This window comes from Rhinolophus sinicus, linkage group LG12 (assembly GCF_036562045.2).
Source record: "Rhinolophus sinicus isolate RSC01 linkage group LG12, ASM3656204v1, whole genome shotgun sequence".
In the NCBI taxonomy this organism is placed as follows: Eukaryota; Metazoa; Chordata; class Mammalia; order Chiroptera; family Rhinolophidae; genus Rhinolophus; species Rhinolophus sinicus.
The window spans coordinates 28,967,576-28,995,498 of record NC_133761.1 but is presented as its reverse complement, the minus strand read 5'-3'; the positions used below and the strand labels follow the sequence as shown (position 1 = coordinate 28,995,498).

The following is a 27,923-nucleotide window of genomic DNA, read 5'->3' as shown; positions in this document are numbered from 1 at the left end:
GATCCATAAAGTATTTCCATTTTTAAATTTCACATTATTCTGTGACATGACTTTTTCTTTTCTTACATCATAAGTTAGTAATGACAAGTTCTGAGGGCAATGATATTTTTATGGCTCTTGACATCGCCAAGTTGTTTTCCAAAAGAATACCAAGTGGGGTATTTCCAAAAGAATACACCAGCAGTGTCTGAGTGTGTTCTTTTTACCGTAACCTCATCAGCATTGGGTTTTGCAGTTTGTTTTTTTCTAATTTCACAGCAAAAATGGGTACTAAGTTTGCACTCAGTAACTATTAATTCTTAACACTGGTTCCATAGATTTTTATGCTGTTGTATTTTTAACACATTTTAGGAATTTATTTAGAATGAAAGGAGCTTTTGATGTTAACTGACATTTAAATCACCCCCAAAATTCCATTCCCCTTAATGTACTGTTTAATTGGAGTTTATAAGTACTTAGGAGTTTGGATTAGTAAAATTGTGGGAAGCCAAGTAAGAAAAATATCTTTTTTGTGTGCTTGTAAATAAACATTCAAAGGACTTACCAAGATATCTGCTGTACACTTGACTATAAGGCAATGAGTGAAACAGTCTAGCCGAATCGTGCCGCTTTGCTGATTGAGGTATACTTGCTCTTCTGGCAAAAGATGGCCTATCCTACTGCTGGCACTGAGACTTGATGGGGAAGGAAAGACAGAATGCACTGTAACCACCTACAGTGACATGGGAAATACATACATCTAAAAAAGTTTTAATGACTACGTACGGGTCTTTATTCTCCTGGGAGCCAAACATAATCATAGACCTCAAAGCATTCCAGTCCTGCAGAACACGCTCCAGTGCGAGCTGGGCAAATCGTGGGGGCTCTAAATCATGATCGGGCATATCTGAATCTAAAAAGAAATAGTGCGTAAGACAAAATAAACACCTGCTTTTCGTGTGTGGCAAACTGTGAGATTTGCTCACCTTCAGGATTGGCTGTTTTTCGGTTACGATCCTCCCGGATTCGAGGAGGTCTGTACTGGCAATGCTCTACTGTCTGCCTCGCAACTGTCTGCACTAAAAACAGTAAGAGGTGCTCTCCCCTGCAAAACAACATTGTTGTGAGGGGGGGAAGGCTACTTAACTGTGCTGTGCTTTTTCAATTATGTCCTAAAAACCCCACTTGCCTGCTGTTTGGCAGAGTGACTAGATTAGTAGCAGTGAGCAGGCGATACAGGAGATCAAGACGAGCAGATTTCTGTCCAGCAATTAGAGTTTTACATTTACATTTCTCCCAACAATCACAATAGGCTGTCGGTGATGTCCGTTTGAGTCTAGAAAGAATTCATACACAAGTATAAAAACTGAAATTTTTAAAAACGACAAAGGCACTCAGGCACTGCAAATGTTAGTGCTGGGGTATTTTACTGTTTCTTAGGCCTGGGAAAGCTAACAAACTAGCCATGTTAACTCCACTGATGGATTGCAAGGTTATTACATTGAGTTTAAGATGTAAATGAGGCAGAAGCCAAACATTCACTCTGATTCTCTTAACACCTACAGCGATTTCCTGCTAGTGAACCCTACACTACAGGGCCTAAACTGGCTGGAGAGCACAGGCAAAAACATTCTGTAGATGTGTGTCTCAAACGGTTAATCTGACGCTAGTCACAATGTGTGATCACACGTTCCTTTGCATATTAGCCTACTTTCATTTAAAGAACAAACATTTCAAAGTACACTTTAAATCAAGAACAATATTTTAATACATAAACTGGCTGAAAGAGAGCAACTTGAGAAAACCTCATGCTTTCTGAACTATGAAACAAAACTTGACTTGGTATAGATTATTTCAATATAGCAACATGAATCTAAAGTTTATAATGTTAAAATAAACTAGATTGTACTCACTTGCAATCATGACCTTTATGACAAACCCTTGCACATTCTGTGCAACAACAGAGTGACTCCAGCAAGCCACAAGTTCGACACTCAAAAATATCCTAAAATTGAAAGGGTATACTTTTTAAAAGAATGGTATGTGTAGCTCATCATTCTAATTATTTCTGCTAGTTTCTAAAACAATTCAATCACAATTATAGCAGAGCAAAATTAATGTGATCTGGAAACAGTCACAGATAGGCACAGCAAATACACATTTTACAATATTAGACAAATGAAAATCGAATATTACCAGTAGGGTAAAAGTAATTTACATTATCCAAAAAAAGTATAATAGCTATAAAATCTCTATTAAGAGTTGTGGATCAGATTATAATATCCAGTGAAGATTTCTCATTTTCATGATGTCCCCTAACTAATTTAACAATCAACTCCTTTGCCTCATTTGTTTAGCAATTAAATAAAAATTAATTTTCTCTGGAGAATTTCATAACTCTAGTGATGGTCAAAGGGAAAAACGAAATCCTGAAGACAGCATAAATACAGGGAAATGTAAAATACTTACCTGGTTAATGTGCTCTGCTCCAGTCCATGTAAAACTGCAGGTATCATTACAACATAAGACATATAAAGGAGAGTCATCAGGGTTGGTACCTGATGGGCAAACCATTCCCATAAATACATCTTCCTCTTTTTCACTTGACGATACTTCAGCTAAAAAGATTAAGAACACAGTAATTCATACATCAAGAAAGGACTTAATCACAGCTATCTACTACTTTCCTCAAATGGAAAAGCTCTAACATTTACACAGGATAAATCAGAAATTACTATATATTAATAAAAAAACTGATATACACAGTTAACACGCAAGGAAATCCAGTCAATTTTGGTGCAAAGTAAAGCGAAGCATAATTATCTCATAACCACAAATGAGGACAATACAAATGCATCACACATTGGCCACCTCAGTCTCTAGCTCTGCATTATGCAGCTAGGATTCAAGGTCCAACTCTATTTAACAAAGAATAGACAATCACATCAATTATTTACAGCCACGATTTTAAAAAGGATAACTACTTTAATCTTTTAAAAGATGGATGGCAGGAACTGATATTCCTTAATGCTTTCTATTAAGCTGAAATTCCAAGTCAGAAGAAAGAACAATTAAGACAACTGGCCTATAATTTCTATAAAATTGTATCACTCTCACCATTTTAACCACTAGCAGGTTCTATCAGTAATCCATCTTTATATTCACAAGATAGATCATTATACTATTCCATTATGGATACTTTTTTAAATTTAAGAAATTTATGCCAGCTGCTTTTTGATGGAAAGTTAGAAGACATAATATACTTGAAAAAAGTATAAAGATATGAATTTTACACACACACAAACACATACACAAAAGAATTATCTTGGCAGTTTCTATTTAATTACATCATTTCCATATACAGAAATTAGGTTTGAATAACTATGGTATGATGAGTATATCTAAACAACTCATTTAGGACTTAAATTACCTTTTGCAATTTTTTGGGCTGTTTCTAAGATGGTAATTGCAGCAGGATAAGCTCGGCCACTTACAGCTGACATAAATGGGGTCATCCCTCTTGCATCCCTAAAACGAGAAAAATTATACATAAAAACATTAATTATCAATTACTTTTGCATACTGATTATAAAAGTACATGTTCATGGTGACACAAAAACTAGTTATATTTTATTAAATAATGTACTCAAAAGAAAATCACTGGTGGTATTTTCTGGTCTCATATTATCTCATTTAAGAAAGCAAGCCACCTCTGGAATCCTTGTCTTTCTAAACCATGCTCTCCTTTCTTTTAGTGACACTATAAACCAGTGAGGGCTCTAGAATCAAACTAATACTTTCTAAATGTGGGGCTAGGCAGGTATAGCCTCTACCTCATGTGACCGTGGTGAAGATTAAATGAATTATTACTTAAAATTGTTACTTAAAAAAGCTTTTAGCACAATGCCTACCAAATAGCATGTACTTAATAAATGTTAGCTATCATTAGTATGTATTTTCTCTTAAACACATGCCTTCAGTATTCTTCACTGAATTTCTATTTCTTCCTGGATCTCCTCAGCTATTTATGACTCCACCTCTAATCCACCATAGCAACCACCACTTCTATGCTGATAGTACAGTTCCAACATGTACACTAGCTTACTTGATATATCTACTTGGGATTTCCCAGTGAACCCTCACATTCAACCTATCTAACCACTAATATCATCTTTCTCCCCAAACCTATTCTCTACCTTACTTCTCTATGTCAGCCAACAGTATCTCTGTCCCTAGTAACTAAGACAAAAAACTTGGATTCTTCATGAAGTCTTCCTTCTAAATCAATTTTTTACATTTGCATCTAATCTCTTGTCCATTTTCAACAACTCTCTAGCTCAGTTTACTGCAACACACATAGTAAAGGTTATACAAAACATGACTCTAGTCTCTACTCTTGCCTATTTTAATCCTGTTTTATACTATCATCACATTATTATTCTTATAACCCCACTTACATACTATTATTACAGTCTAAACAAAGCCAGATAATGGCTGACTTTTATAAAAATATTTATTGTTATGAGCTTATAAAGAAAGATAAACAATCACGCTGAAAACAGGGATATAATCTATTAATGGTTAATCAGCATTTATCACAGAATATTTATCAAGAATTGCATAGTCTCACGATGATGCATTCTGCAAGCCATTAAGATTTCCAAAGAAACCATCAGAATAGACTCATCCACAGTTTTAAAATATATATTACAGGCCCCATCCCAGACCTGCTATCATACTTTTAGTGTAGAGCTTAGGGAAGAATGTATAATTTTTTAGGTTCTCCAGGTGACAGAACTAATTTATGGATTCACATTTGAGAATAATAACATTGTGATCTTTTTAACATATAAATATACAAACTGATCAAGCTGACATAAAATCACTTTGTATTCATTTAATGTGCACTGTATTTTGTTGAGAAGACCACTTTCACTGAAGAGAGCTTAGTAGCAGAGGGGAAACAATGCTAGATTCTGATAAATTATTTTAAATTCACTTAAGATAACTGCTGTCCATACATTAACTTAAAAGGAGCTAAATTGAATCTTCTTATCAAAAGTATATTAAACTTCTTACTTGGCAGAGAGAAGCTCCCGTAGATAGGGCTGCAGAACAACACTGTCACACAATAATTTTAATATAAAGTGAGCATTGGCCTTTCGATCCTTGGATTCTACTACAGATGGCTCTGTGGAAGGACCTGTAATGAAGCAGATCCATTTGGTAACAAAACATGAGTAAATAAGATAGAGTAAAAGAATATTCTGGAATAACATACTGAGTATCTATTAATTAAACCACCATAAAAACATTTTAGTATTAGTAATAAATTAGTAACTTCCTTATAGAGAACTTAAACACATTAACACATTATAGAAATCTCAACTGGTGAAATGTATGTACATACACACCACAATTTCACTGATATATGGAAGATAATTCAGAGAATTAGATGCTTTTCAAGCCAAGGAACATCTCCTTGAGATAAAGTGTGGATATGTAAAACCTATATCCAAAGCGTGTTCTATCTTCCAAATGCCTAAGCAGATAAAGGAGTACAGATTCTCACCTGGAATGGTGGAGGTGCTTGGTCCTTGACCGGTGCCAGTCGCTGCTGTGGTAAGAGATCCCACAGCAGGGGCCAGGATAAAATCAATGTCACCATCTTTCAGTAAACAGAACAGCAGGATGTATATCATTATAGGCAACATACCCCTAACATGCTCTCTTAGCTGGCCTTAAGGCTTTTCTGTGCAAGCCAAACATCAATCGGACAGACATTTAAGCATAAATTTCTTAACTATAAGAGAAGGAATCCACTAGGCAATTCATTGACTTATTTTGATGTATTACACTAGGTAGCTTCTTACAAGTACGGAAATACATACTTCACTAAGAGGGATAACCTGACAAGAGTTTCTAGAATTTTAATTTTTAAATTACAAACCTCTTAAACCAAATCTTTGTAACTAAATTAGTTGTAATACTCATTATGCTACTTTCAAATATTTCAGATTTCTCAATATCCCATTAAAAGGCTCGATTTCTTTTCTTTCATGACCTTGTCTTTTTGTTAAAAACCAAATAAAATAACAGATCTTACCAGGATCCATCGCAGGAGGGTCAGGAACCCAACTGGGGGGGGCTATGGGGGGTGAAACTGGATCTTGATGGTCACTGGATGAAGCTCCAGCTTCATGTCTACCCAAACCAGCAGCTCTCAATGAACGCCTCATCATTTCCCGTAATCTCAAACTAGAAGAACAGGGACAAAATCAGAACTCACTGCCATGTCTTAAATGTAATAAAAGGTGCACAGAACTCATCTGAGATCAAAGTTTTTTCTACAAGCAAATGCTCCAGGCAAGGGCAGTGAAGCACAAATGCCAGTTCTGGAATCACAGAGTAAGTCAGTGCGGGACAGAAATGAACCTGGGGACTCCTAGTACCCAGTTCAGAATTTAAAAGCACTATTTTAAGCTCCCACACAAACTTAAGCACAGGGAACAAACATTGCAGTGAAGTAAGATTAGAAAATAATCTCTCATACAGTTAAATGAACAGCTGAACATTAAAAAAAAATTTTCTGTCCCGTTTATATAATCAGTAAGAATTCAGTTTAATAATAGACATCAGCAAACATACTAATTAGCACAAAACCAATAGTTGGCCTACTAAATCCCTTTTGTGATCTAAAAAGCAGTTGAACTAATATCCACACAGTAGTTTTAAAACAAAGACCAATTTAGATTTATTTTTTATACAAAAAAAAAGGTTGGTTTTTTTTTTTAACAGTACAGCTTGCATTCCAAGGAAATTAATGAATGAAACTAGAACTTGTAAAATGTATTGTTAGATTAATGTCTGGGCATGATTTTTTTGACCTGTTATACAAAAAATAAAGATAAAAAATATTGCACAGATGTGCACATCACTAAAAAGAAAAAGAAATAATCACAAATACAGACCTCGTTAGGGGAAGTGCTTAACTACCTATACAAAAATCTAAACCTCTGAATAAAGCTTACAAAGACTACAAAACTAATACATTAAGAACTAACAGCAATTAGGAGAGAGCACATAAGGCAAATCCCTTCAACTCAGCCACAATTTTAGAGCTTCTAAATAACTAAGAAGTAAAAATTCTATTTTAAGGCCCGGCAACACATAAGGGACTTCATTTTCCCATGCAGATTTAATCCCAAAGATATGACATTTCTGATGTGAAAGACCTAACACCTTACCAGGTGAGCATTAGATGTCTACAAATAAGTAATTTAGAAAGATTTTTATTAATGTTTGAATCTCTAATTATAATGATTTAATCCGAGAGTAAATGTGTAAATGTGTTTTTCCATAGCAATACATTTTCAATTTTATAAGGAAATTTCTATTTAAAGCATTTACAAAAATTTCTTTTAGAGGCTACTTTCAGGAACACATCTATTTTATAAGGCTTTTGCATGATGATGTACCTTTGGGAACAGAAACATTCTTTGAAGACTGCAAAGTAAATTTTCATGTCTCAAATAATGTATTAGTTATTATAATATTCACATTAAAAAATACCTATAGTTAATTCTTTTATGGTATCAATGTCTTCTCTCTCCCAATTTAGAAATCTGAGTTTAAGAGTTTTTAGAATATGGAAGGGAGCAGGGCACAGTGATTCTTTCAGTCCAGGTCACGCCCTTTCCAAAGACAGGCCCCCCAGAGGAGCAGGCTCCTTACCACTGACGGCACACACCAGGGTGACTGGTCTCACTGTGATGCTCCTATACAATTTTAATGAAGCTCAACTTAGACAGTAGGTATCCTAACGTGTCTTATTCAAAACACACACAGAGAGAGAAAAATCAGCAATAATTGGGAGGCACTGCAAATAACCTGAAAATAAATGCATGTTTTGGGCTTATCAAGAAGAATGCTTACACCAGGGTCACAAATTCAATGTCGACTGGGCCCGGAAGATAAAATAAATTGAGGAAAGGGCAGTCAGGTGTAAGAAGTGGGGAATAATGGCAAACTAGAGGCATACACACTCATCTAATGGCACTCAAATATTAAAGAGAAAAAAAATTTAACATTGCACAGGCCAAACAAAACATATGTGGGCTATTCTCCAACCTCTAGCTTAGAGTAGATTAAAAATAAATGAAGATAAATGGAGACCATAGTCTCATCTTGAACTTGCAAACTCCCAACTTTGTTGTTCTGATGTAGTAAATTCAATATTAAATGAGGGGGTCATTCCTTGTCTTTTTAAAAAAATCGTCCTTAACCTCTTTTCTTCATTAGGTCTTGGGAACCTTTTTAAGTACAATGCCCAGCTCCTCATATAGATTCTTTAAAAACAAAAACAAAAAACAAAAAAAAGAAAATTATTCTTCAAGATGTTGTACACAATTCATGAAGATTCACCTGAATCCTCAGTGGCTGAGGACAATACTGAGGAGATACCACCTTGGCTGCTAAGATTCAGAGTTTTGACATTTCTTCGTATAGGCTTGCCTGGAGTCATCGTATTTTCTGACAATATGGAAGAATTCAAGGATGATGAAATTTCCTCTTTGTAAGCACGTTATATCCATGCTACAGAAGCCTTAGAATCCAGTCATGTTCAAACATACCACTGTGACAAAAAAGCGAAGGTCATGTGTCTTCCAGATTAACAATCTCTAGAGCACATACACCTGCAATCAGATGCATCAATCAAGCTTTCCACTAAATCTGCCCTTTGTACTCAGGAACTATTGAGTCACATAACAAAACTTCTGAGTCAAATCATCATCTGAAGGCATTTAACAGTACTCCAGTCAACATTGAAATTGCATCAGTTTTGAGCTTACAGCTCATGAATCCCAGCCTGCATACTCATCAAGGGGCATCGCCTAGAAAATCCATTGTAGGCTAGAGGAGGGTTTCACTTCAATGAAGCAGAGTCTGTGGACTTCCTACTGCCCGGCGTGGATAATAAGACTCCTGTGCTTTCATCTGTTCAATCGGCAGCCCTGAGTTTGAACTGGGTAAGAGCACTGCAGTGAAATCTTCGGCAAATGCCTCAAAGGAGCTTACTCTGCAAATTATTTCTGTGAGCAACACATCACCCACTCTTGAAGCTCCTTTTAGTCTTTGCCTTCAAAATAATCCTTATATGAAAAAAGGTGGCAGCACTGGCATTGGACCAACCATATCAGAGTCCAACTTGATTTGCACCTGGATTTTCCCTGAGGAAATGAAATACCTGACATAATTCAGACACTAATTTCTTCATGAAGAATTTAAGTTGCTCTCCATTTTAGACCAAACACTTTACTTAGTGTAATCTTAAAGAAATAAGCTGGTGATTATTCCCATTTTGTGTAGTCTACATAATGTTTTTTACTGTTTTAAGTTATAATTTAGTCACCCAAAAATAGTTTCTGATAAATCACATTTCAGGATATTTTTGAACCTGGGAATCTATCAAGTTTATACCAATTTTAGAAGAATCATTTTTAAAGGGATTGGAACAGAAAATAGGCAACGATAGTCTTCATTTTGAGTAGACTTTACAACCTATCACACTAGCACAGTGAGCAGTGCTTCCATTAATGATGTGTCAAGTATCCAAGAATTTTGGCTGTCATGTCTAACATAAATGTGCTTTTTCTTCAGAAAACAACTATATCCTGAATTCTTTATACTCTTCATCTATTCAAACACCTAGTAATTTTTAATGTGTTATTAAGATTTGTCTGTCCCACAAACTCAGAAGGCCTGAAAATTTTTACGAAACATTCATAATACACACCAGCCTTTCATTTCTTCCCAGATCATTAAGACATCTGAGAAACTGACCTAAATAAGCAAAATGAAAATAAAAGATTGAGGCTCTTTCAATTATTATCAGTTGTTCTCCAACTAAAGGAAGTAACTTCCTAGGAAACAAGAATGATAAATTTAAAACACATTCAAAGAATAAGTATGAACTACTTGTCTAAATTATCTCAAATTTTTGAAACATCCTCGGTCCTATTGCTCTACACTTAAACTCTAAGTAGATTATCATCAGATATTTTTCCCAGAGTGCTATTGGGAGGAACAAAAACAAAACAAAAGGACCCACCAACTCATGCATACGAAAGGTAAGAGATACATTTCTTTCTGTTTCCGCCAATTAAACTGTCCTGGTAAAAATCACATTACCTTCGGCTACTAGATGATCCAGCCCGATTACCTGGGCCATTACTTGAAACAACTGATATTGCATTTGCAATGGCCTCAACAGCAGAAAGCCTTTCGGCAAATGTATTTCTTTCAGAGCGCTCTGCTTCTGAAAAAGAAGAGAAAAAAATTAGGGTCGATTTAAACTTCAAAAATAAGTAATAGGTTTAAGTACGCATAGGCCATTAAATGCTAACTATGTATTTTAGTGCTCTAATTTACATAGTAGAGATAATAGCTTATTTTTTCCTCCTTAGAGCAGTAAGCACTTAAGATAAATTGAACTATGATCTTTAATATGTGAATTATTTCTGTATTCTACCTTATTTTCCAGCCCTCAAAGGTCAAAAATATGGTTATTCATAGTAGAATGAAATATAGATTCCACTACAAAGCAAAGACCCCACACATCAGTACTTCAGTCTTATATTCCTTTAATTATAATGAGATAAAAGCGAGAAACCTGCAAACCACTACTCAAAAATGTAGCTACCAGAGTATCATTGGGCAGAATTCAAAATAAAGAAAAACATTATGAATTACACAGTTGCATTTTAGGTTTTCAGTTTCCCCCCTTCATTCAGCCAATTAAATACTTCACGGAAAAAAGAAAAAAAAAAGAAAAAAAAAAAAGCTCATTTACTTTTCCAAAAACATCTAACATCTCATTCAGTTATCTTTCCCTCTATATTCTAAAAATTGAGATAAAGGTTGCCTCAGTATAACTTGCCTTCATTTTCTAAATAATTCTCATGGTAATAAAAGTCATCTGCAATAAAAAAATCAGTAAAGTTCATTAAGTATTACATATACAGTTTGTATATATCATAGAGAATAGAACTCAAAACAACAAAAACACATTGATAAAAATTTTATTTGCTTATGTCACATACTCATCCTAACAAGAGGACAGGAGTTTTTACCATCTGAAAATGTCAAAACTCCTAAATTTTACAAAATAAAGTAAAAGTACACATAAATTCTTTATAGTAATTTTTCTTTCTTTTAATAGTTGTTATATTTTCAAAATTGCCTAAAATTCTTTTTAAAGATTTTGACATAGCTCTTAATCTCACCCTCTTCTTCTTTAGTTTCCTTATTGCTGGTTGGAAAGCAAACTGATACACAAGCATGCAAAATATTTCGGTTTCCATCACATCTGTGGCTGATAAATGTCTGTAGCATCTGTAGATTCTGCTCTAAAACAACCGCTTGCTCAAGATTCATAAGGTATTGTCGACAGGCCTCATAGTCACAGCGTAGGATGTGCTGCATTAAGGTTTGTTTCTGTGCTCAGACAAATGAGAAAAAAACTGCAATGAATTTGAATAGCACATGATATATGTCAAAAGCTTCTCGTGGCCAACACTATCATTGGCAGAATTCAAAATAAAGAAAAACATTATGAATTACACAGCTAACTCTGCAAATAAGCAGAGACAATTTCAGGTAGCCTAGCAAAAGGAGTGGAACTTAAGGGATATCTTTAAAACATTGTACAACTGACAGGAATGGAAAAGGGTGGGTCAATTTTCTGTAAAGGACCATTACATATTTTAGCTTTTGCAATAAACTGAACTCTGTGGCTACTGTAGGAAAGCAGCCATATACGAGTGGCTGGATTTGACCTGCAGGCCCTATTTTATCGACCCCTGGTTACATTATATAGTACGTAACTATCAAATTAGAACCCTAATAGTATTGTTAACCAATTAAGCAAAGGGTATACGTTTTATTTCAGGCTTACTCACACCCTCTTAAAGGTCATATCACACTGTGGTACATGAAAACCAAACCTCCAACTCCCCAGAATCCTGACACACGCAGTCCCTCAAAGGCAACAACAAAGGTACGTCAACGTTAAAGACAGGGGCATAGAAACTATCGTTAACAAACTGAGAAACAGCATGCTATAGACTGAATACGTGTCCCTCTCAAAATTCCTATGAAAAAACTCACTCAACTCCAAAAAAACAAACAACCCAATTAAAAAATGGGCAGAGGACATGAAGAGACATTTTTCTAAAAAGGACATACAGATGGCAGACATATGAAGAAATGCTCAACCTCACTAACCATCAGAGAAATGCAAATAAAAACCACAATGAGATACCGCCTCACCCCAGTCAAAATGGCTATCATCAATAAATCAACAAACAACAAGTGCTGGCAAGGATGTGGAGAAAATGGAACGCTTGTGCACTGTTGGTGGGATTGCAGATTGGTGCAGCCACTATGGAAAATGGTAAGGAGGTATCTCAAAAATCTGAAAACGGAACTACCTTATGATCCAGCAATTCCACTCCTAGGTATCTATCCGGAGAAATCCAAAACTCCAATTCAAAAATCTTTATGCACTCCTATGTTTATTGCAGCACTATACACAATAGCCAAGACATGGAAAACACCGAAATGCCCCTCGGTAGATGACTGGATTAAGAAACTGTGGTACATTTATACAATGGAGTATTACGCAGCCATAAAGAAGAAAGAAATCTTACCATTTGCAACAACATGGATGGACCCAGAGAACATGATGTTAAGTGAAATAAGTCAGACAGAGAAAGACAAATACCATATGATCTCACTTATATGCGGAATCTAAAGAATAAGTGAATGAACTAATCAGAAACAGTTTTGGAGACATAGAGGAAAAACTGAGGGTTGCTAGATGGGAGGGGAGGTGGGGATAAGGGGGAAGGTGAGGGGATTAGAAAACAGTCAGTAACCACAAGATGGCCACGGGGTTTTGAAAATTAATTTGGGGAACGTAATCAATAATGTAAAGATTTTATAGGGTATCCGATGGACACGTGTCCCATTAGGGAGACCACCTCAGGGATGATGTGGATGCCTGATCACTGCACTGCACACCTGAAGCTGAACAATAATGAATGCCAACTACAATTTTATATATATGTATATATATGTATGTATATGGTTACAGGAAGCGGAGCACAGCATTAGGAATAGAGACAGTGGAAATGTAATGGCTCTGTGCGATGTCAGAGGGATAGTGGATGGGGGGGGTTTACAGTGTGAGGGATATAAATGATAAACGTCTAAGTATTACTTTGTCTTGTGTACCTGAAACTAATAAAAAAAAAAATTCCTATGTTGAAACATAATCCCCAATGTGAGGGTGTTCAGAGGTGAAACCTCTGGAAGGACATTAGCTCATCAGGTGGAGCCCTGTGGGCTTAATGGGATTAAAAGGGGCTGAAAGCGACCCAAGTTCCCTTCTACCATGTGAGGACACATGGCTGTCAATGAACGAGTAAACAAACCCTCACCAGACACCAAATCTATTCACCCCTTGATCTCAGACCTCCAGCCTCCGGAAATGTGAGAAAAAAATTTCTGTCGTTTATAAGTCACTCGGTCTATAGCAGGCTGTACAGACTAAGACACAGCATGAACATACCGAGGAATTTAAATGTACTTCTTTCAGAATATAAAACTGTAATTGTGGGTATTTAATGGAATGAATGTAAAGCATTAGTTTTGGAAAACAAGTAGTATTGTTCATTTTAACTAGAATGAGGAACTGGAAGAAAGCAGGTGGGAAAAGAGTATGTGGGAATACAAAGGGAAGAAAGAAGAAAGATGGATTTGAACAACTTGCTTTAAACTGCCTAAATAACCTATCCCTTCCCCCAACCTCATGGGGAGAAAGAGAATGCGGGTGGGGGAAGCACAAGAAAATACAGCTAAAATCTATTTCCAGTACCTGGAAATATGCCATTTTGATTGTGAAACTAAAAGTAAGGCTCTGAGGTGACCCCATCAATTTCAAGTTCCAGTTTAAGAGTATGAGGTACGCCACCTAAGACTAACCTTGCCAAAAGTCTGGTGACATATATACATTCATCAGTATGTTGATAGAATATGTCAAATTATAAAAAGCACAGAACGAGTATGAGCACTGTGTCTCTAAACATCACAGACAGATAGACAACTCCTAAGTATATTTCTCCAGTTTGGTCCTCTCTCTCCTGGTCTTCAGACTTGTACATCCAAGTCTGTATTTACCATCTCCTCTTAGACATCTGGTAGGCATCTTAAATTGAACATGCCTACCTCAAACTCCTGATATCAACCCCAACCTGCTTCATACCTAAATGGCAACTTTATTCTTCCAAAACCTTTCACCCTCTTACTTCCTCTATCCGACAGACACTCTATATTTAGTGATAAGCAAATCCTACTGACTCTAGCTTAAAACATATCTATCTAGTAAATCCTGAATCAAATCACTTCTCACTCATAACTGTACCTACGTCCTGGGCTAAGCTACCATCACCTCCTCCCTGAATTATTTTACTAGTTTCCTAACTGGTCTCAATACTTCCACCCTGTCCCTCTAGTATTCTCCGCATGTCAGCAGGATCTTCTCTAAGTCAAATCACGTCAATCTCTGCTCAAATTGTTCCAATAACTTCAAATGGCACTGCCTCCACTTCTAACAAATACCTCAACCACATGTTCAAAACTAAACCCCTCCTCCCTTACCCCATTTGTTCTTCCTCCTGTTCTTCTCCTTCACATCAACTCCACCCAAATCGGAAGCTTTATAACTCCTTTCATCATTTTCTGCTGACATCTTTCTAGTCATCAAACTTTATAGTTTCTACTTCCTTAGCATCTCTCAAATCCACCCCCTCTTCCTCATTTCCAGGAGTTCAAGCTCACTTTGTTTTCCACCTGGGTTTGTATTAGCCTTTTTCCCTGGCCTCTGAACTCCCGTTCTCTGTTCACTGCTGATCCTCTTTGTGAAAAGCCAGCTTAAAATCCTCCTCCTCCTACTTCTCTGGGGACTCCCACCAGGCACCCTAGTGCCTTTCTCCAGACTTATCAGTGCCACTCACTAACCTTGGAGCCCTACCTTCTGGTTCTGTCAAAAGAAGGTACACATTCTCTTGTACCTGGGACAAGTCCCACCTTTATCTTGTGTCTAGGAGACCCCTATCTGATCATTTAAAGCTGTATGCAGACATCACCTCCTCAGTTAAGCCTTCTCTACAGTCACCATCTAATTTATATCCCTCCTTTTGTGCTCCCACAACACTGTGCATGCCTTTCTCAGACACTTAAGTTACACATAATCACCTATTTATCCACCTCTCTTGTCCTCGTAGACTATAAGGCACTGTAGAGAAGGGGCAATGAATAATCGACTCAAGATTGTTTCCCTAGACTCTAACGGTGTCTTCCAAATTCAAATACCAAGCGGTTTCAAAAGCCAAATTACCTCTACAGCCATGATGATAACAGCAGCTTTCTTTTTGATTGTTGAGTTGGCAGGAAGATTTATTAAAGAATGTACACCCATTCCAAGACTACTAATAGGTGGAAGATCAAGCCAATCAGGATCCCTTATTCCTCCCATGCAATCTTTGGCCATTGGGTAGATAGTACCATTTCCATCTCGTAGAATAATAGGAGACTCCTATAGCAGTGGGGAAATAATAAAGTTTAGTTCCCAATCAAAATGTGTCCCTGAATTTTTATAATATGTGTATTTATTCAAATCAGATTAGTTATATATATATATATGTTAGTAATAATGATCAAATAAGAAACCTATTATTAAAATGTGCTGAAAATTCTAAATTCTTCAATAGTTTAATAACAAGCAAACTAGACCAAACTCTACGCTTCATAAAAATGCCAATGTTGCCATGTCACTTTAGAAAAGCAAAAATAATCTCTGTACCTGTCCAGCAGTAAAAATGGCTACATTCCTCTCATTCTGACCAAGGAAAGCAATGCTGCTTGTAGGGAAATTATTTTCCTGTTCTGCTTTTCCTGTAGCAAGATCAAAGATACAGTACCGTACCCAATTTCCAGTCTTCAAAACAGCATGCACACCTTCGGAAACACACAAATGTAAAAAAAAAAAAAAAAAAAAAAATTCGTTATGTCTTTAGTAATCTCTAATAATTACCTACGAAATTAATTTCGACCTCTCTGGTCACATTTGTAAATCAATCCCAACATGCACATTTTATTCCATTACATTACACACAGGAGACAAAAACTGCCAAATGCCCAAACCACTTTATTCCGTTTATTTACTGCACAAGTATTAATGGAATAGAGAGTATGCCAGTTGAAAAACTTATAGAATATTTACCTTTGGAATCTACATTCACTGCTAATATTTCTGTTTTTTCAGGTATGCAGAGCTTTTTAGGAGTCCTTTGGAAACAGTCAGGAACTTTTGGTGTTCCACCAGTTTTGACAACCTGCATGACACAAAAGGAATTTTGCTCTCAAATTCCATAACATCCTCAAGGAGTTGGTCCCAATATGAACCCGCTGAGTGAATCCTCTAGACTTACCTGCAGTTCATCAATTCTAAGTAACCTACAATCCTGCAGGAGAGAAGAAGGGTCCGCATCTGAACCGGAGCTGCTCTGACAGTTTGTATTACTAGACGTTCCTGGGAATTTTACAGCAACATAGGCACCATCCACTTTCAGTACCTAGACATACAAGTGAATATGCTAAATATTAATCCCTTATATGAAATCAATGTGCAAATGATACTCATTGAATTAATTTAACATTGAAGGCATTTAATTCCTTATGAGTTTATTTCTTCAATGATCACCACCAAGTTATAAAATTTACCTGAACAGATTCACCAAAACTTTATTGTTGATGTCTTTATTCAAGGCATATTTTCTAGAGAAAAACTGACCCACATAACCAGTGATTATAGCCTGTGGATGTTTAGCAATCAACTGAAAATATCTTAGTGTAATCCACAAAATCCTCTCATCATCCTTTTTTATTAGTTTAGACCCTGCTGTGCAAATGAACTTTTCACAGATGCTAATATTCTATACCTGCGCTGTCCAATATGGTAGCCAGTAGCCCTAAATGGCTACCGAGCACCTGAAATGGAGCTAATGTGACTGATGAGCCGACTTTAACGCAGTTAGCCACACATATAACTAGAAGCTACCGTACTGGACAACACAGGTACATAGTCAGCAATGCACAGAAAGACAAGCACGGGACTTGAAACCAGAAATACTTGAGTCCCACGTCTGCTACTTACGGCTTTTGATTTTGAGCCAGTGTGATCTTCTCAGAAGAACTGTAGTTTGCCCACAAACTACAGTTCTATTTTGAGAATCAAATGGAATAGTGTATGAAAAAGGCTTTTGTAAATTAGACAGCATGGTGTATCTACTCTTTCCTTTAAGTACAAATGAAACACCATCACATTTTGAACACTAATGAGCAATCAGGAAAACCTTTACTTTACAAATATTCTATAACTATAGATCCATTTTCTTTTTACGTACGTGGGGAGAGAAAGGTAAAATAAATGGCATTCCAGATAGTCTCCATTAACTTGGTTTCTTAGAAGGCAAGACCCTCCCAGGAAGAAGAGAAGAGAAAATGAAAGGTGACTTAAAGAGGGTAGCAAAATTTTTAAATATTATAGAAGATGGTTTCCATTAGAAATGGCTAACGCTTTCAAAGAATAGATCGTATCAAAAAGCAATGTATCTCTTTGTAACTTTTCCATAAATCTAAAATTATTCCAAAAGAATATATTTTTTAAAGCAACCTATCACCATAAACGCTCAAGGAGAGGCTTAACAATCACCTGTTCAGTCAGGGACAGAGGAGACACCTGTGTCAGACTAAGGACTGGGACTAAAGAGATCACTGAAGGTGAGAAATAAAGCAGCTTTGAAAAAAGATGAGGAACACTCACCAACCACAAATTCTTAGATAACTAATACCATCACAGTTCTGTTACTTATTAACTCTTAGCTCTTCTGAACAAACCTTGCCAACAGGAACATTCTTAACATCTTCCACAAAAACGACTTCCCGAAGAGACCACTGCTCTTCGTTCACCTTTTCCTCCTCTTTCGGGGCAGGGGTGGACCGTCGTCGTTCTTAGACAACAACAAAATGGTAAGTACCAAAAAGAAAATGTAAAAGAGACTTTATAGATTTCATCTAAATATATGGAAAAAAGATCATTTGTAAAGGGATACAAAATTAAGATATCTAAATAAAAACTGCATGAATTACTGCTTTATGAATTGAAGTCTTACGACCAACTTCCAGTTCTAATGAATTCATAGTGAAAAACAGCCGTTATCTGTTAAATGTCTAAGAATATTAACACTGCTATAACCAACTACAAGGAGGAAATACAAAACATATTTTAGATTCTCAAAATAATGGCTATCTGAACGAGGGTTTTTAAAAAAGAAGGATCTGTTGGTCTGTACTTAGAAAAATGACATAACTATTAAAGTTTAACTTTCAATTTCCTCAATTACGAACAAACTACACTATAAATTTATTTTGAGGAGTTTAAAAAAAACTTTAAATCTAAGATACAGTATTAAGAATGGGTTAATAAATTCTACAAATTCTGAACAAATACCGTGACTAAGTCATAACCAATTTATAATGGGAATATTCTCAACAAAGGTGAACATATATCTAACTAGTGGCAGTTATTTCCTTCTATTACTGCAATTTTACACATTGTAAAAAATTATAATGCTAAAAAACAACAGGAATAGTCAGCACTGTAAATTTTTTCATTTAAATAAAGTTGCACACACATACACAAAATCAAACCAGTAGAAACACAATTTATATAAAAATACATTAAAAATGGTAGGAGTTGCCTCAGGTCAGAAATACACTGAACACAGCTGTCTGCCTGGCCCCTTGTTCCAACCACTGTGTACTACACATAAAACTTACTATATGGCATTGACGCGCTGCTGGCAATTGAGGAGGCATCACTGCATGTGGACGCCGGAGATGGTGGCGGACCCATTTCTGTTTTCACTGGTTCCTGCTTACTTTCAGGCCTGAGATTAGAAATAAGATTCTCCTTATAATTAGGAAAATGAAGTATTAGAAACTTGTCAAATGGTTTGTTTTTAAGACAAGTTTATTGTTATATAAGGGAATTAAATATTAAAAACTTGTACAAAATGGTGTATTTTTAGGACCCAAGGTACTGAAAAAATATACAGTGCATACTTCAAATTTTTATGTTTTAAAACCATGAAAGAAAAATATCCCGTATAAAGCTATCAACAACTTGGAACAATGACTCAGATAAGCCTTATCTAAGAATAATAACAAAAGCAATACCCAATTTATCAACACAGCTTTATCATAAGCCTTTTGAGCAAACAAGTTTCACGTTTCAGTGAACCTTTACTTGGACACAGCAATTTGACTGAAAAAAAAAAGGTAAAGACAAATAAATAAAAAGCCCACTAGGATCATTAATTTCTTAGAGTTCAGGGAAGGAACAGCACTCTCAACAATTTACAAATATTTATTCTTGAGCCATCTGGTGATGAACTATCACCTGCTATAACTAAAATGAGAAATTATAAGGTTAATAAACGATCCCGCCTGATTTATTTCATTAATTATATACTAACAAGATAACTATAGTAACCATACAATATGGTCAAATCATAAATATTTTTATTCATTAAAGGGCAGAAATCAATTTTTAGTCAGAAAGGTCACATGTTGCTCAGAAATTTGTTATATATAGATCATCCTGGTATGTACCAGGGGTGCCAAAAAATGTATACATGTGGACACTTCGGTCAACGTTGCTCAAGCAGTAAGTAGTTCACCGTAATCAGAAGTGTCTGGATGCCATTTTGAGCACCTCTTGTAATTGCAGAAGTCAAACGTGACTTGTATTCATCTTTTGTTATCAGTATATATTGAGTATTACAATTTTAATACAGTTTTCTTTTCTTAAAATATGAATACATTTTTTTGGTACCCTCTGTATTATAATCAGGACCATCATTTCAACTCCATCATCTCCTATTGCCCCCACCAGAAACCTGAGTTTAGAAACAGTCCACAGAACACCAGTATTACTTTCCCCAACATCTTAGCTAAGTGCTCTGTGCAGGCACACGTGCTCGAGCACTCACAGCTGCTCTGCAAATCTTGTGATGGTAGAAGCTGCCAATCCTGACTAATCACCAGCACGCCTTTAAAGTGAGTACATTTGAATGATTTGCAAAGAAGAGTCGATTGACATGAAAGTCATTACCCTCTTAACATTTAATTTCACTTAGCTCTTTTACTAAATTTATTAATATAGATGGCAAATTTCAAGGAAGATCTTGAAAAACTTCACATACACAGTATTTAAATAGCATATTCTATTTTAATCTCGCTTATACTATTTAATGCACATCAAAGCATCAAAAATATTTCAAATGCTTCTTTACAAAGTTTCATAAAAAATGAAAGTGTTTTGTTATTTTTATTTTTAGGAAAAAAAATCAATGTAATTAGGGAGAAAGTCTATAAACCTATTTTTTTAAAACAAGACTGAGCACTAAAACAGCAAAAAACCTTAAATTACAATAGCTTTGGTTTATTAAAGATTCTTTTTTAACTTATTTAACAGTAATCCCTGTGTTTCAGAACTTCAACTTGCAGTTTTAAGATAGAGGAATAGCAGCAATAGAGGTAGTAAATTTATAATAATTTCATTCATTAGAGGAAACTAAAAAATTTCAGAACTTTAAGAACCTCAATCATTTCTTTTCAATGCCTGTATATATACTTAGAAAAAAAATACATCAAAATATTTAAAATGTTATTTCTGGAATGTGATATTATTACTCTTCCATGTTTCTATAATGGTTACAAATGTTTATAAGATTAAGAAAAAAAGTATTTCAAGACTTTTACTAAAGTTTTTAAGTCCATGTACCAAACAACCAAATTATAACACATTTTAAAAAGTTTAAAGGTGAGTAGATGCTTCGAAAAGTACAGGTGTTAAGATATGTAAACCTGGCTCCCAAACCATAAGCCAGCCCTAGAATGTGGTATTTCTGTTCACATATCCCTCCAACCAAAAGTTTACAAATCGTTTACAGAATTTCCTTTCTCAGCACACTGACTGGTAAAACACTTCCAATGATCAAGACGTAGGCAAGACGTTGGTTAGAAATTAAGATTACAGAGCGAGAGAGGAGAAAGCTGGCTTAGCATAGCAATGCTGACACATTAATTACTGCTACACACCTAAAAGGATACACTCCAACAATAAAATAAAGACATCAAAGGAGAACTCTACACCTGAACAGCAAGAACAACTATAATATACAAATATTAACCAAGTTGCAAACAATACATTTTACTAGTTCCTTTCAAACTCTTGGAGATGTTAACAAGACCCCATCATGTTAGCACTTTTCTGCGTCACTGTACACCTACCTCTAAGTCTCCCTTGATTAGTCTCCTTCATACACAGTGTAAACTAAAAACTGGTGTAAAAATCAAGATTAGTTAGGGTATAGTACTTACTTAGCTTCGGTAGTTTTGCTAGCTTTGTCCATGCTTTTCAAGCTCTCAGGAGATCTAAGTTGAAATCTACAGCTATCATTCATATTCCAAACTGACTCCATTAAGACACCAACTTTAGGAATCCCAGCACTAATTGAAAATGCAACTGCTCCGGCATGATAAAGAGGATTATTTCTTAAGCATACCTAGAAAGCAAAACAAAAATCACCATCAAGATGACATAATTTTAAAATAAGCTAGAACCAGTTTTTTTCTGAAAATTTGTGGATAAAACTTCCCTTTAAAAAAAACTGGTGGAAAGCTTAAAACCTAAAAGAGGACCAATAAAAAGGCTGTAACTGAAAGAGAAATGTGGCAAGACATATTAAAATATAATTTATTAATGCTTTCTTATAAAAATAAATGCACCTTAAAGACAAGGAGATGTGTATCCAGGGTCCAGCATATAATAAGGCATACAATGAAAATACAGGCACACAAAAGAGATATTGTGGATTCTGTTCCAAACCACGGTAATAAAGTGAGTATTAAAAAAAAGGCAAGTCACACAAATCTTTTTGTGTTTTTTGTGTTTCCCAGCACATATAAAAGCTATGTTTATACTATATTGTAGTCTACTAAGTGTGCAATAGCACTGTCTAAAAAAAAGTATATACCTTAATTAAAAAGTACTTTATTGCTAAAATGCTAACCATCATCTAAGACTGTTGGAAAAATGATGCTGATAGATTTGCATGATGCAGTTGCCACAAATCTTTAGTTTGTAAAAAACGCAGTACTTGCAAAGCACAATAATGCACAGTGCAATAAAACAAGGTATGCCTATACATTTCTCTCAACAATTATAATCTGTGAGTCCAGTTCTAGCTGAAAACTCTAAATGATCAATAAATAATTCTTTAAACGTTAACAATGAAAGCTCTCCTAGTTATGTGGCTGTGACTATCTGAAACCTGAAAGCTGTTCTACAAAATCTTAGTTTTACGTCAAATATTTTAATTCACTGCCATCTCTCAGTAATTTAGTATCAAGCGATTTTGTTTAGCTTTTCTTCAGTATACCTTTAAAGTATTTTTCTGCCTTCCTTGTTTATAGTAATGTCATCCGACATGCTATTAAGGCAACTGCTAATATCCTGCTATTATGTGAGTCCACTGAACATGGAACTTTGAAATCAGAAATCAGAATTTGAACTAAATAGGGAAAGAGGTGAAGAGAGAGATCTGTCCTAAGCAACTGACATAAATAATGAAGGCTGAACAATAGTATTCAAAATATTGAGTAATCACTGAAAACTTCCTAGTTGGTAAGCCAACAAAGGCGCCAGAACAAGACAACCATGAACAGGACAAAAAATAGAGCCACAAACAAAAAGAACAGCTCCATTTAAGCTGGGTTTTAGAGAAAAGTAACAGCTAAAATGGTGACTACTTTTTAAGACATAGAGAATATCAGTAATACCACCTTGTAATGATGAGAAAAAAAACTGAATTGAAAGTGCTAGATGAGGAAATTAGCACATTATGTAATAAAACCACCATTTGTCTAAGCATTAGGGATTATAAAGTCCTTAAACATTCATTGCAGCACTTGCTATAATGAACGTTAAGTGTTAAGTTTTATCCTGAAGATAAACTTCTACAAGAATCTAATGACTTAGAAGTGTAACAATATTTCTCAAACTCTCTTGGTCCCAAGAACCGTTTTCCCTATTAAGTATTACTGAGAAGCCAAAAATCTTTTATTTGTGTGGGTCATGTCTAGTTGGTATTTAATATACTAGAAATTAAAACAGAGAAATTTTAAATTATTTATTTAATAGTAATAAAGCCACGGTAACATAAACAATTTTTATGAAAAAGAACTACATTTTTTCAACAACAAAAAAATCAGCAAAAGTGGCACTTTTAAGTACCAAATGATTCTTAAAACCAGACAAATCTGGGAACCCTACCCCACAGGGACACCTCCTGACATCGGTGAGGATCTATGTTACTCAACTATTGAACAAAGGAGTCATGTGCCACATACATGCTATTGGAACCTGGTCCATTTCAAATAACATTCATCTGCAAAACTGCTTATAGCGGAGGGGGAAGAAAGACATTTTTAAAGAGAAACAATGTCCCTTAGTACAGGCTTAATTCTAATCTTACCTGGGTACCAACAGTGATGTTCGGCATCGAAGAAATACCAGCACTAGATTTGGGCTTTTTATTTTTCGCTCGAGCTTTCTCTAACATTTTTTTCCTTTGACTAAAAGGGACTACACCCCTGAAAAGGAAAAGCATAAATTGGTCAAAGAAGCAAAAAGCCCATTAAACATATCTGAAATTACACGTATTATTTAGGCATTTCTGGTGTATTCCTTCTCTAGTATTTTTGCTTCAGAATAATATTAACATGGTCAACTTATTCTTAATTATAACTTGATCAGATGTTTAATACATAACTGGATCAAATTTTTGTTAAACCTTTAGGATTAAAATCTATAAGTAATTCATCATTTGATATGTTCTTCCAAATAATTGTATTTCATTGATAGACTTCCCTATACATTATTTCTGCCAATGCAAATTTACTAGTAACTTCTTAAAACACAATACAGAATACATTTAAAGTCCCTTTCTAACACTACAGGAATAATTAAGGCATGAAATAGTCATACAATGAAATACTTTAGTAACCCTTAAAATTATATTTTAATATTGTTGAATTGAAAAAGGGTGAAAAAATACCCTATAAGCTATGCTTTCAATTATGTGAAAGCAAAATACACATGGATGTACAGGCAAGATTAAAATACTCCCAAATGTTATCTTTCGGTTGTAGAATTATAGGTGATTTTTGCTTATACTTTAGATTTTTATAAAATTTCATAATTACAGTACACATTTTTATAAGCTTTTCTTTTTTTTTGTTACTTTACTCCAAAGTGAAATTTCCCTCTCTATAAAGTATGACCTTTGCTTGACCTTCTCATGTTTGTATTCTGCTACTCAAAAGACCTATGCAGAGAAAGCATTCGCTGAGGCCCCTCCCTGTGATACTCACCACCAATATAAATTGTTCTCTAGCTGGGCGCAGGTGTAAAGGGCACAGCAATGTAAAGAAACAATCCGTTCACCTTGGAGTTCTGAGTAAGTCTGCGCAGTGTGCTCTAATTTAGAAGCCACAGAACTCAATGTTTCATCTACCCATGTAGCAACCTAAAGAATAAAATATTAGAGGTTTAAATAAAAACAAGTAATCTTTTCAAAAAAATTGTGGTCAAAACTTCATACTCAATGGACTGGAATTCTGAAATGTTTTGAGCTGAAAGCTAAAAAAAAGAAAAAGAAGGCATTTCGAAAAGGTTCTTAATAAGACTAGAAAAAAATACTTTCCTCATACAAATAAATCAATAGCAGTTATTAAAATAAATGTCTAAAGCCATCTAAGGCATTAAGCAAATCCAATATTTGTCCAACAATTTTTACTAGAATTTAGTGACTCTAAGGCCAAACTGATAATCGGATATAATATCCATACTTTCTCAATCTATAATGCAATCGCAAGCTATAATGCTTTTCAGTATCTCTTTTGTCAGTATTTATCTTGAGTATTTTTTCCTTCCCTTAAAGGAGAAAGCTACCTCTAAAGTTGGATTATAATACAGACATAAACCAGCCACAAAAAGATAATACACTGGATAACTCTACTAAGGCTTTGTATTTGATTTAAGGCAATGCACTTTGTGTTTGTGCAACTAGCTAGAAAGACAGAAAATAAAAAGATGAGAAAGGGGCAGGGAAAGGAAGAAAATTAAGAATTGAAGGATGAAATGTTTATCGATCAGTGCAAAGTGTTTCATACCTTGTTATTTTCTGTAGCTACAGTTGCCCTTATGCTATTTGCAGACAGGAGGACTATCTTTTCATTGGTTAGTCCCAAAAATGTTGCTCGTGGATGATGTAATGAAGGATTCTTTGAAAGCATAAGAAAAATGATTACCATTTTCTATGTTGATATATAGATCTATTCAATGTAAGATTTCATATAATAAAATACCTGTGCATTTCTGTAAGGCTCAGATTCACTCCACTTCCACTGATAAAGTTCTCCTTTACTGCTAACAGCTAAAAGCTCAGAATATAGAGCTCCAATACAGATGAATTTTGTTCCATCCTATAAAGTAAAAATAATACAATGATATAAATGAAACAATTGCCAGACTTAATGGTTTGAATACAATCACTACATAAACTCTGAATTATATGAACACATAAACCACAGCTATGAGAAGTCTTCAGCACAGCCTGTAAGCCCCCCCGCCCCCCCCGTCACATGGCCCCCAGTTCCCTCCCTCCTGTCACATCAGCCTTCTTCCTGCTCCTGGACCATATGTACCAGGATCCCACCATGTCCCTGTTGTTCTCTTGCCTTGTTGCTTCTCAGGTGACTCACTCCTTCTCCTCAGTCAAGTCCATTCAAAGGAGACCTTCTTTGACCACACTATCTACAAAACCACCATTCCCATATTCTATCTCCTTACTCTGCTTTCTTTTTAGTTCACAACTTGTATTAAGTCATTTCATTCGAATATAAGCTTTGTCTTGTTCACCACTATATCCCTAGTTCTTAGAACAGTGCACACAGTAGGTGAAGCCAGGGAAGTCAAGAGTCAAAAACAGAAGATTCCCTCCCTATAGGCTCTTCCAAGCTGCTGAAACAAATGTCTGTGGTTTTTAAGGCAAAAGTTTGTTTTAAGGCAATACACTGCACATGCAATGAGTTGGAATGAAATTAAATTATGCAAAGCTTAGACAATAAATGTAAATAAACAACATAATTGGGACTTTTTTTTTTAACGTAAGACCAATATGATCAGTCATGAAGTTACCCAGAAATCGCACAGCAAAACTTCCCAATAACATATTTTAGGTTGCACTTTTTGCTACTGGTCTATACACTACTTCTGCTCTCTGGAATTCTGGCTCCAGTGTATGCTAAACTAATGGTGTCTTTTTGGTTTTATGTCAAATTCCAATTTTATTTGGTTAAATGGGTTATAGTGCTCAGCTAAAGCTGGTAAAGTCTGCCAAGACTTTAAATATTAACAATTGGTTATGCCCTAATCGTACAGAAAGAACACTCATTTTCAACAAATAGAAAGTGCACAGCACAGAGCCCAGCACAAACAAGTGCTCAACAGAATTCAACCATCACTACTCTGCTCCCCTGACTTCATCTCCTACTCACCCAGAAAGCAAAAGCTTCCTGAATATTTCTATTCTGGATTTATTTAAAGAAAAAACACCATTCTCCCCTACTGCCCTCCCCCACCCCGGAGAAAGAAGTCTCCTCTCTGTAGGTAACCCCCAGACTGGATGCAACCCTCTCGTAAGCCCAACGGCCATCCAAGCTAATGTCTCCTTCAATCCTACTCACAGTAAAGTGCATTATCACTTGGCATGTTTCACCTTTCCAGCTTTCCTTAACAGTTATAACTGCACTTTCAACAGCCATATCAAGGCCCCACAAATTTAATCAATTCATCTTCTCTTTAAATTCTCCATTCGAACCATGTGGCCCTGGTTCACCATCCGCTTCGGAACCTCTTCTCTCCTGCTCACAGGTCACTGCTCTCTAATGGCCTCCCTCTGACCTTCACAACTGTTCTCCATCTCCCTCACACCACGATCACTCCTGCCCCAGATTCTGTCCTGGTCCCTTTATTCAAATTATGTTCCACCCTCATCCTAAGTGACTGCATCCACGTGCTTTTAAACATGTAAATCTCCTATCTCCAGACTAGCCTACAAGAGCTCTCTACCTGGATGTCTTCAAGTACCGTAGTACAGACAGAATGAATTCATCATCTCCTCCAAAGCTGCATGTCCTCTACAGTCCCCATCTCCAAGCATGACGTCCACCACCCACTCTGTATGGGAGACACATGGCAATCTGGGAGCTTTCCTCACTCCTCCTCCTTTTCTCTCAACAACCTAGTGACCAGTAAACCAGTGCTGCACTTGTCTCAAATTCCTCCCAGATTCTTCCCATCCTCGTCTCCACTGTCACTGCTTTAGTTGAGATCCTCACCATTCCTTTCTATAACAACACTACCAGTCTCTTAACTGACTCCAAATTTTTCCTATTCATATCTTTATCCCTCAATGCCAATTATTCATCTCCTTGAAAGCAAAATGAACCCCGCCAATCTAATCATATCAACTCTCAAAGAATTCCGTTGACTTCCTGGTGACTGCGAACATCTTAACTCCTTGGCAAGTCGTCTGGGGCCTTGCAGTCTTGCTCCACCTTGCTCGTCTCCTACTCCCCACTACACGGCAGCAATTCTAAATTTCTCGTTTTCCCCCAAACACACGGTG

General features: G+C 35.8%; 1 protein-coding gene across 6 annotated transcripts in view; it reads right to left on the bottom strand.

The window, feature by feature from the left end:
* UBR5 (ubiquitin protein ligase E3 component n-recognin 5) overlaps window positions 1-27,923 on the bottom strand; it is a 143,154-nt gene that overhangs the window by 35,073 nt on the left and 80,158 nt on the right. For 5 of the 6 annotated variants that reach the window (XM_074316762.1, XM_074316763.1, XM_019717463.2 and 2 more), the window contains exons 10-32: window positions 25,600-25,716; window positions 25,405-25,515; window positions 24,604-24,758; window positions 23,706-23,823; window positions 21,550-21,734; window positions 18,943-19,052; window positions 18,001-18,113; window positions 16,533-16,676; window positions 16,325-16,436; window positions 15,905-16,059; window positions 15,440-15,637; window positions 11,265-11,475; window positions 10,171-10,297; window positions 6,086-6,237; window positions 5,552-5,647; window positions 5,059-5,182; window positions 3,410-3,507; window positions 2,449-2,597; window positions 1,893-1,984; window positions 1,169-1,315; window positions 966-1,084; window positions 766-892; window positions 545-674 (exon numbers count right to left, since the gene is read on the bottom strand). In XM_074316762.1, coding sequence (XP_074172863.1) covers window positions 545-674; window positions 766-892; window positions 966-1,084; window positions 1,169-1,315; window positions 1,893-1,984; window positions 2,449-2,597; window positions 3,410-3,507; window positions 5,059-5,182; window positions 5,552-5,647; window positions 6,086-6,237; window positions 10,171-10,297; window positions 11,265-11,475; window positions 15,440-15,637; window positions 15,905-16,059; window positions 16,325-16,436; window positions 16,533-16,676; window positions 18,001-18,113; window positions 18,943-19,052; window positions 21,550-21,734; window positions 23,706-23,823; window positions 24,604-24,758; window positions 25,405-25,515; window positions 25,600-25,716 — 3,090 coding nt within the window. The remainder of the gene's footprint in view (window positions 1-544; window positions 675-765; window positions 893-965; window positions 1,085-1,168; window positions 1,316-1,892; window positions 1,985-2,448; window positions 2,598-3,409; window positions 3,508-5,058; window positions 5,183-5,551; window positions 5,648-6,085; window positions 6,238-10,170; window positions 10,298-11,264; window positions 11,476-15,439; window positions 15,638-15,904; window positions 16,060-16,324; window positions 16,437-16,532; window positions 16,677-18,000; window positions 18,114-18,942; window positions 19,053-21,549; window positions 21,735-23,705; window positions 23,824-24,603; window positions 24,759-25,404; window positions 25,516-25,599; window positions 25,717-27,923) is intronic. The other variant, XM_074316765.1, reaches the window with a different exon arrangement.